Source organism: Marmota monax, unplaced genomic scaffold (genome assembly GCF_021218885.2).
Source record: "Marmota monax isolate L192 unplaced genomic scaffold, Marmota_monax_Labrador192_F-V1.1 WCK01_AAM20220418_F8-fsc00035, whole genome shotgun sequence".
Lineage (NCBI taxonomy): Eukaryota > Metazoa > Chordata > Mammalia > Rodentia > Sciuridae > Marmota > Marmota monax.
In genome coordinates, this window is record NW_026691961.1 from 8,188,513 (window position 1) to 8,198,380 (window position 9,868).

At 61.5% G+C, this 9,868-nt stretch overlaps 1 protein-coding gene across 1 annotated transcript; it reads right to left on the reverse strand.

Moving 5' to 3' along the window:
- Positions 1-1,846: 1,846 nt before the first annotated feature.
- Tekt4 (tektin 4) lies at positions 1,847-7,128 on the reverse strand. Its single transcript, XM_046423414.2, has 6 exons — positions 6,465-7,128; positions 5,141-5,211; positions 4,664-4,807; positions 3,671-3,893; positions 2,849-3,003; positions 1,847-2,124 (listed from the first exon to the last, which is right to left on the reverse strand). Exons 1-6 carry the CDS (start codon positions 6,996-6,998, stop codon positions 1,908-1,910), a joined length of 1,344 nt encoding a protein of 447 aa, XP_046279370.1. The 5' UTR covers positions 6,999-7,128; the 3' UTR covers positions 1,847-1,907.
- Positions 7,129-9,868: the final 2,740 nt, after the last annotated feature.

Here is a 9,868-nt window from a genome sequence, read left to right on the forward strand (position 1 = left end):
CCACACCAGGGACGAGGGCCCTGTGTGCTGATGGGCAGGGTGTGCAGAGCAGCTTGAGCCTGCAGGTGATAATGAGGCTGGCAGCAGAGGCCCAGAGGGGCTGTTATCTCCTGAGCCTCTTCGCAGACACTCTGCTGCTAGAGCTGGTGATGATCTGCCACTAGCGGTGAGGGGCGTGGTGTGGTGGGACAGCAGAGAGTGTCTCACCCCCCGGCACCTGGCCAACATGGGGCAGCAGCTCTGCACAGAGCGACAGACAGGGGACAGGTCTAGCCATTCCTGTCCCTTCTCCAGGCAGGCAGCCTGACTCCCTCCTTGGTAGTGGCATTCAAGGGTCTGGAACTGGTGACCTCACCCCAGCCACTTGGCCCCTAGGGTGTTTACTGCAGGAGGCAGGGATTGCAGGCTATTGAGGGGTCACTGTTCCAGGTCCTACCTGGTGGCCTCCAGGGGCTTTGAAGAACTGTGTGGACATGACATGAACAGTCCTCAGCCCCCACGGTGTTATGGCTGGCCGTGCTCCTAGGCCCCTACCCATGAGCTGCAGAGGGGTACAGGCCACCTGCTCCATGTACTGCTGAGAGGCACAGCTTCCAAGTCTCTGCCAGCCCCAGAACCTCTGGACTGTCCCCCCACTGGAGCTTCATGGTGGCAGCACCCAGAGTGAATTTAAATGGCACACTAGAAAGCAAGAGCAGGGCTCTGGCTGTCGTCGTGGTGACCAAGCCGTGATAAGTGGTTTCTGTGGGGCCAGGAGGCAACGTTACTGAAGGGAGGACCTGGAGGCTCCTCCCATGTTTGCTGCCCCTCCCCTGCAGGTGTCAAGGCTGCGGAAGAAAGGGCAGGGCTGCCAGGCAAAGGCTGGGTGGGGCCTGGCAGGGCAGCTGTGTGAGAGTGACCCGCACAGAAAGCAGGAGGCTGCTGCCTAGGCCATGTTTGCCTCTCCCCCTCAGTGGGCAGTGAGTGTCCAGGGAGCCAAGGGCCTGGCCCAGAAGAATGCCAAAGAGGGCAAGAGGCTTCAGGACTCTCTCTATCCAGCATGTCCACCTCCTCCCCTGACCCAGGCTCTGTGCCTTGGTCCACACTGCAGCAGCCAAGGCCTCCCCCAGGAAGCCCTCCCTGCCCTGCTCCCACTCAGGCACCCCATCCCCATCCTGGTGGATGATGATCCCAGGAAGGCTCTCTGCACTTGCCTGCTCTCCTGGGGTCTGTGACTGCAGGGGTCCACACAGGGACTTGGAGTGGCCTATGTAGGGGTCAGCAAGTGGTGGGGGCAGGGGCAGCAGAGCCCAGGCTCTTGGGGCTAGGTGTCCATGTGCAGATGGTTTTGCACCTCTGCTCCTCTCCCCTTTCCCTGTAGGGCAGTACTAGCACCCTGTGGGCCTGGGCCTCAGAGACAAGAGCCCCCTCCCCACTCTTCAGGGTGTGACCAGCCCCCTTCCCGGGTCCTATGGAGGCAGGGTGCTGGGGAGGATCAGCCCATCCTGAGGATACAGGAGCTGAGGGTAAGGCCTGGGGTGTTGGGGAAGGAGCCATGAGGTGACCCCAACAGGATGCCCAAGGCCAGAGATGGCCGGAAGAAGCCAGCCCAGAGGGGAGGGGAAGGCCCAGCTGGACAGCCCTGCTCTGGACTGGACAGTGCAACAGTGAAGTTGGGTTGTGGAGAGCCTCTGTCTTCACTTAGGCTGATGATGTCCACTGAAGCACAGGACCACTGGCCCTCAGCTCTGAGCCCTCATCTCTCCAGGCCAGGACAATGGGGTCTACAGGCAAAGCCTGGCTGTACAGGATGGGAGATGCTACCCAGATGGACAGCAACTGGACTCCACCCTGGACCACACGCATCTGCAGAAAGTCAATATGTTTTTTATTTGGGACAACACAGTACCACCGGGTGCCAGCAGCAGTCACTGGTAGCCGGCCAGCTGGAGGACACTGGGGTACTGGGCGCGGTGGGCCATGCACTTCTGGCGGTCGATGAACAGACTATTGGTCTTGATGGCGATGTCCTTCTCCAGGCTCAGACGTGTCTCCTCCAGGTTGCACAATGCCTGCTCTGCCTCCTGGAGCTTCTCCCTCAGTGCATCCAGGGACATGTGCAGTTCCTCCACCTCGCTCACCAGCCTGCGGGCAGAGGCGCATGAGTGGGTGCTCGGTGGGGAGCAGAGTTCCAGAAGTTGGGGACTCTGGGCAGTCAGGAAACTCACAGGGAAGCTGACCCTATGGCACGCAGGCCAGGGCCAGGGCCAGGGCCATGCCCTTGGGTGGAGCCCTAAGGGCCACAGTGTGAAGGAAGAGGCTCTTCTCTCCAAGTTATGCAGGACCTCCACCAGCTGCTCCCAGCAGGGAAGTGGAGCCTTTGCCCTGGGCTCTGCAAGACCCTGGGCAATAGCAGCACCAAGTGGCCATGGTAAGCAGTGGCCAGCTGACCAGGCTCAATCCCTGATGACTGGACACAGTACCCACCATTGGAACCTGCTGAGGCCTCCAGTTTCTTGAACAAATTGAAGGACAGAGAAGGAGAAAGAAGGGGGGACTCATGTTAGAAGAGGAACTGGGACTTGATGAACTAGGAAAACAAGCATGTGGCCCATCCATGCCTCAGCAGGAACACAGTCACTCTACAGCAGAGAGGCAGGGTGGGCAGACAGGCCTGCAGGGCCTTCCTCTGGGCCTGTGGCCTCAGAAGTTCAGCTTGTCAGGCCCTGAGGTCTCTTGCAGGAAGATCAGACAGCCCTGAGTGACATGGAACCTTGACATGCAAGCCCCACCCAGGATCATGTCCAGGGTCCATATCTGCTTGTGTGAGAGGCTTCAATGGCTGAGGGAGATCAGAGACTCTGGGCACCTGAACTGGGCAGTGTCCCGGCACAGCTCCACATTGGGCCGGAATGAGCGTTGATACAGGCGGGTCTGGGCCACGCGCAGCGGGGCCTCCTTGTCCTTGATGGCCTGCTTCAGCACGGCCACCTGGTGCTCCTGGTCAGTGATCTCCCGCAGGATCTGCAGAGGACAGTGTCATGGCCCTGAGCCAGGCCTGCACCTGCAGGCTGCCCTCTCTCCCTCCCCAGCACTTCCTCCTTCCCTGGCCACGCTGTCCAGGCCTGGCTGGAGACCCCAGCCTCAGGGCTGTGTCTAGCAGGAGCCCCATCCAGGGGCACCTGGTGCAGCCTGCTACATCCCAGCTCTGGCCTGAGAGTCCAGAGCCCTGGTGGTCAACAGGCCCCAACCCTGGGACATGGAGGCAAGCAAAGGCCACGCTAAGTGCCTGGAGTCAGAGAGAGGCCAAGACACATTGTGCCCCACACCTCCTGACCCCAGCCCACCCTGCAGGCTGTCACTGCTGGTCAGCCACCCAGAAACTTGGAACTTCCAATGGAACCTGGTTTTACACCAGCTTAAGGAGTGAGATGTGAATGCCTGCTTCTGGGGTCTCACAGGGGCAGGGGGCGGTGCCGGAAGGCAGAGGAGGGCAGAGGAGGCCCCTCACGGCTGGGCATGCCCCAGAGGATCCAGTCTCTCTCTATGGGGCGAGAATTCCCAGGAGTGGGCGTGTCCCAGGGAGGACTTGTCCCATAAGGAGTGGGCGTGCCCATGCGGGGGCGTGTCCGGGCTGGCGCTTTTGACGGGGTAGGCTTCCCAGAGGCCGGTGTATCCCTTCGACCCCCACCTTGTGCAGGTGGCACCGCAGCTTGTGGAGCGCGTCCTCCAGTTCCTCGCAGCGGCGCGAGAAGGCCAGGTTGACGGCGTCGCACTGCAGCTGCAGGTCCTCACTGGTGTCCCGCAGGATTGCGTCGATGAGCGTCCGCAAGTTGGCCGAGGCCAGAAGCTCCCGCTCGGCGCGGAGCAGGTTGTCTTGAGTGAACCTGGCCCAGGTCTCGGGCGTGGAAGCGCTGCGGGCGGGGACGTGGCCGGTCGGGGGGACTGTGCGGACCGTTCTGGCGCTTCCCGCGTGCTTTCCAGCCCCGCCCCGCGTGACCTCGCCAAGTGCCCCCGCGCCCCTGTAGCCCCGCCCTGTAGCGTTCTCCGTGCGCCCGCGGTCCCGTGGCCCAGCAAGTCCTGGTAACTCCGCCTCGTCCCCACGTGTCCTTCTACGAGATTCCAAGGCCCCGTTACGTCCCATGGCGCCCCATCCCTCGCCCCACGGCCAAGCCACATCCCCACCGCCCCCCACCCCAGGTGGCGTTGACTCCGGCTGGTGCCGCGTGCCCTCTGCTGGTCGCGTGCGGAAACGCAACCTGGCGCCTCCCTGGCCCTGTGTGAACTGCACGGATGCTGGGCACAGGGTCAGCGGTCTTTTTTTTTGGGGGGGGGGGCACCGAGGATTGAACTCAGGGGTACTCGACCACTGAACCACACCCCAGCCCTATTTTGTATCTTATTTAAAGACGTGGTCTCGCTGAGTTGCTTAGTGCCTCGCTTTTGCCAAGGCTGGCTTTGAACTTGGGATCCTCCTGTCTCAGCCTCCAGAGCCGCTGGGATTACAGGCCCATGCCACTGTGCCTGGCTGGAGCAGGGGTCTTGTTTGTGGGTCCCGAGAGCGGAGTGCTGCCCAAGAGGCTTGGGCAATGAGAGTATTTGGGGTCTGGGGGAAGGAGTCCTGCAGATCTTCACAGGGGCAGCCGCGAGTGGGCAGGTGTTGGGCTTGCCCTGGGGTTCTCACCTTTCCTCCAGCTTGGTGGAGTGTGGGTGGAACTGCACTTGGGTGCTCTGGTTGTTGTAACGGGCACAGGTATCATCAATGTTGTAGGACTCCACCTTGTCTGACCAGTCCATCTCGCAAGTCTCCTTGTGCTGCCGGTTCAGCCTGGGGAGGGAAGGTGGTCTGGAGCCGCAGGGCACCAGGACCATAACCCCTCCCAGCTGTACGGGCTCCAGCTCAGCTCCAGGACCTGTACTGTCCAGGGTGTCCCCGGGGCCCTCACAAGCCAGCAATGCCAGGAGCAGCCCCCCAGGTAGGAGACTTCAGAACAGATGCTGGCCTGGTTGAAAATGTCAGCCCTGTGCTACCGACTGGCCTGGTGGCCCCCTCCCCTCTCTGAGCCACAGGGTCACACACCCCCATGTCCCACCCCACAGCTAGCCTATGGCTGGAGACGGGGGCCATCCCTAGGCCACCCTGGGGGCCACTGTGACCCACCGTATCTGGTTCACAGCCTGCATGATGGTCCTCTTCAGCAACTGCTGGATGTTCCGGATGAGCTCAGCCTCCTGGAGGAGGAGGAGACCCCTCTTGAGCAGCAGCCCTCCTGCTATCACCCCTGGTGAGGGTCTGAGGAGGCACAGGCTACTATGGGCCCTGGATCCCTGTAGAACTTCAGGTCCAGCCCCTCGTCAGCCTTCACCCCACTGTTTTTTCCTGGAGAACAGGGTGAGCCAGCTTTCTTCCTGGGCTCATTCTGGGCTTCTTAACCTTTTTGGTGGTGTTTTTTGCCAGGGGCTTCTAGGGGCTGCGGGGAGGGTCACCTGAGACAGTTTCCCTAGGCTCTGAGATTATCCCCAAAGCCCACCCAGTGCACTGAAAGTGCTAGCCTTACCCTCTGAGGACCTCAGAGAATCAAGAATGTGAGGGTAATGCTGGGTTTCCTTTTGGGGGGTGTGTGTGGGGGGGTGCTGGGGATTGAGCCCAGGTTTGCTCTACAACTGAACTACACCCCCAGCCCTTTTATTTTTGAGACAGATCTCATTAAGATCCTCAAAAATTAAATGAGATGCCTCAAACTTGGGATCCTCCTGCCTCAGCCTCCTAGGCTGCTGGGTTTACAGGAGTACACCACCATGCCCAGTGTGGGTTTCTGTTCTGTGTGTGAAGGACCCTATTCCCTGTGACTTGGGTTTGGTAGGGTTTCTACGCCCCTCCTCCTCTGTGGTCTGTGTCCCCACTCCTTGGTGTTCTTGTTAGGGAATCTTGAGCAGGCAGACAGTCTCGCAGGGGCCCTTGGAGGGGGTGGGTAGGCATGTGGAGAGAATGTGGGAGGGGAGGGACTCAAGTTGCTGCCTGAGTGTGGGCTGGGGCAGGGGCTCTCTGAGGCCCTGGGACTGGGGAGGCTCTTTATCTCCCTGAATCTCACGTTGCCACAGGCCTTTGCATACAGAGGCCCTGACTTTGAGAGACTCAGGAATTCTGCAGACCCAGGAGCAGCAACCAGGCCTGTTAGTCCTCCTGGGGCTCCCAAGGCCATGTCATGCTGGGTTTGAAAGAGACAGGGAACATTCAGAGAAGGGAAACTCAGGAGGTGAGGAAGGGGCGGCATGTGGCATGAACTGGTGCAAACAGCTCCTGGCCTGCCCCTATGCCTTCTGCTCTGACTGCCCTGAGTTTCCATTGTGGGAACAGAAGTCCAGGGCAGGGGCGTCCTGGGAGGGGGAGCCTCAAACTCGACCCCGGGGCCAGGGCCGGGCTTCACTTCCCAGAGCTCTGGAGAGGACGGGCCCTAGGGTGGCAGGTGCTGTCCTCTGCCCACCTTCAGCAGCTCCACCTCCACATGGTCCCGCACGAGGTCAGGGTGCTGGCGGCGCTCCCGGCACTGCAGGCTGTCCATGGCGATGGAATAGGGCACTGCCGAAGCGTCCAGGGCACGCTCCAGCCGCAGCTTCTGGGCCAGCAGCCCGTCAGTATCTGCGATCAGCTCCTCCACCTCCCGCTGCAGCTCTGACTTCCAGCTGTGCATGTCGTGCAGGCGCTCGCCCACCCTGCGCGTGGAGTCCTGCTGCGTGCGCTGGGCCAGCGCCTCTGTCTCCGATGCCAGGTGCTGGCTCTCATGCCGCTGCCGCTCTGAGTGGTCACGGTCCGCAAAGGCCTGGTGGTAGTGGGCATACAAGTTCTGGTACCACTCGTCCATCAGGTACTTGGCCGTGCGGAAGCCGGTGGTGGCCAGGCCTGAGGACGTATAGGCCCCCGTATTGCAGGCCACATCATACACCTTGGGCGATAGCTCACACGGTGGCACGGTCTGCGGGGCCGGCTCCTTAGTCAGTAGCACATCAGTCTGTGCCATGGTGCTGGCCACCCAGCCAGGGGCTGGGTGGGGCACAAGGGGGAGGGTCACTGGAAGTCAGCAGCCAGGTCAGCAGGACAGCACCAGCCACAGTGTCTCAAGAGAAAGCAGCTCCTGGTCGCCCAAGCGACAGGACACTGTACACACCAAGGACCTCTTGTTGCTGGGCAGCAGGGCCCCTCCTTCGGGGGAGGGGGAAGTCAGGGCCAGCAGAACTGCCTCTTAAAGGGCCCAGCAGCTCCTCCCCATCATCCCCCCCACCATGACTAAGGTGCAGATCTCCTGGAGGTTCCTGAGTCCAGTCCCAGGCCTATGTGTCCCTGTTCTAGGGGGGACAGAGCAGGGGGCCATCCCAGGCCTGTGTGTCCCTGTGATCTGGGAGCCTGCAGGGGAGGGATCCTGTAGCCCTAGGCACTCTGTTACCTTTGTTGGCTCATCTGTCCTTTGTGCCTAGGGTTGTTTTCCGGGCCTGGCCCTGTGCTGGACTCTGTGCTCCAATAGCAAGACAGTGAGGCCCTGTCTCTTGTGAGGCCCTGTTGGAGGGAGGGGCAGTCCGGGATGGGCCTGGGGTAGGGTGCTAGTGCAGACAGTGCACCTCACCTCTGCAGTCCTCGAGGGGACTTCTCTCCTGCCTCCATGTCCCCCATACCAGCTCCACTCCACACCAGTGGTCCCTCAGCCAACCCCTAACCTGCCGTCTCACCCAGTCAGAGCCTGCAGTCCCAACCCGGTCCCTGCTCCACACTTGGGAGACTGAGCCCAGGGCAGTGCCTACTGGGACCCTGGCCACATCTGCTCCTCCTAGCTGTCCCAGCTTAGGTCTTCCTGGGACAGTGCAGGGAGGTGGCTGTGTGGGGTTGAGCTCAGCCTGTGCCTGAAGGCAGACTGCCACATCTACCCCGGAGGGAGGCAGCAGGTCTGCCCAGTGTGTCCCAAGGTCACTCAGAGCTGGGTTGCACCCCAGGGAACAGGTCCCATCCATCCTGGGGCCAGGGAGAGCCAGGCCAGGGCGACACCCAACATGAGCAGCAGGTGGCACTATTAGCTGTAGAATGTTTCTGGGCACCAGCTCCCTGACCACCCTGCTCTGGGTGGCCCTGCAGCCTCCCTGCTGGCACCCCACCACACACTATCCTCCCAGCAGGAAACCTGCATCCTACCCCAACAGGGGTCCTGTGGTTCCAGCCCTTTCTGCCTCCTCTCCCTCCAGTTCCCCTGGCCCCCAGCCTCCTCCTCGGACACACCAGCCTTGGCCTGACCTTAACCTGGCTGTGCCTCCTGGCGCCCTCCCCTACACTGACCTCGCAGCAAGGCCCTCGTTCCGTGCTGCTGTCACAGAGGTACAGGTCTGGCCTGGCCTTACCTCCCACACGCAGCGTGGCCCTTATAAACCTGTGCAGCCGGTGCTTCGTGCACAAGGGCTTTGGGGACAGCAGTCCTGAGACTTCCCTGACCAGACTGAGCAGCTGCTCCTGCTATCCTTCAGGGGCGGGAGGTGGGACCTTGGGGGCTGATGTGGCCTGGGGCCCATCCTCAAGCCCCCGTGTGACTTCCCCAGATGGCTGCAGGCACAGGGCCACCTGGACGGGACCCCTGGCTCTGCCTTCTGTCTAGAGCCTGTGCTTCACAGGATGCCCTTTCCCATAGCCAGAGTGATGGGGAGCTGCCGGCCTCCATCCCCTGGCCCACACCCAGAGGACTGCAAAGGAAGAGGAGGCCCGGCTGAGCCAAGCCTGGTGACCCTCAGCCTCAGTGTCCAGGTTCCAGGGAGCATGGTAGCTGGGCCCTGCTCCCATGAGGCTCCGTCTGAGGCAGAGCTCCAGGAGGCTGGCTCCACAGCCTGGTGGATAGAGTACCTGGGGGGATGGGTAGGGCCTTTCCCTCTCAACCACTGTCCCTGGCCCTCTGTCCAGAAGCCAGAGGTGTTCATGGGTGAAGGTAGCCTGAGAATAGCTCCTGCCCCATCCTCTATGTAGCCAGGCAGGGGCCCTGGCAGCCAGTTTCCCTGCCTGCTCAGGGCGTAGCCTGAGTGGAAGCCACTAAATGGTGACCTTGAGGCCTTCATGCCCCACACAGCCTGGGCAGTCAAGTACAGGAGCAAGGCCAGGGTGGGCAGCTGGCTGGGTGGGCACAGCTATGCAGGGTATGGTGCTGGAGCTGAGCGGGCACTTGTGGCACTCAGGCCTATTGGATTTGCTGGTTTCCAAATTACATTTTCGATGGGAGGATTGGGTCTTGGAACTTGCCATGGTTCCCTGGGGCATGGGCCCTGGCACCCCTCCCCTTGAGGATTTGGAGCCTCAGTGGGGTCAGAAAGGCCCTGGGCCCCATCCAGACTGAGCTTGCTGCTCAGAGACCAGGAGCTCCTTCCTCCCAGAGCAGCCCCAAAGGATGCCCCTAACCAGTTCTCTGCAGAGTCCCTTCCCTCTAGGTGCCCTTGTCATGTGGGGTCTCACCTCACAAGCCCCAGGCAGCCCCTGAGCTGGGGCCACAGGGGCCTGTTAGAGCCCTGCTCAAGCATAGGGTTGGAGAGGGTAGGGCCGTGGTCACCTGGCTAGCTGCAGGCAGTGGCCCAGGGGCTGTATGGCTGTGGGGCCTGGCTCTGAAACATGCATCTCTGTACAGGGGCCTCTGGGATTGTGGATAGGTGGGGGGCTGCCCTGGCCTCAGCCCACCCCATGCCGCCCAGGCAGTGTTCTGTTGAGTCCTAGTCTTGTCCCACCAGGGTAGCCGCAGAGTCACTGGCCCTGGCTACAGAAGGGCGGCTTTGATACCAGTTCTCTGTGATAATGGCCTTGGGCCCCAGGGGGCCCAGGAGACCCCAGGGCTCCATCCCAGTTTCACCCAGGAACATGACCTTGGCCTGACTA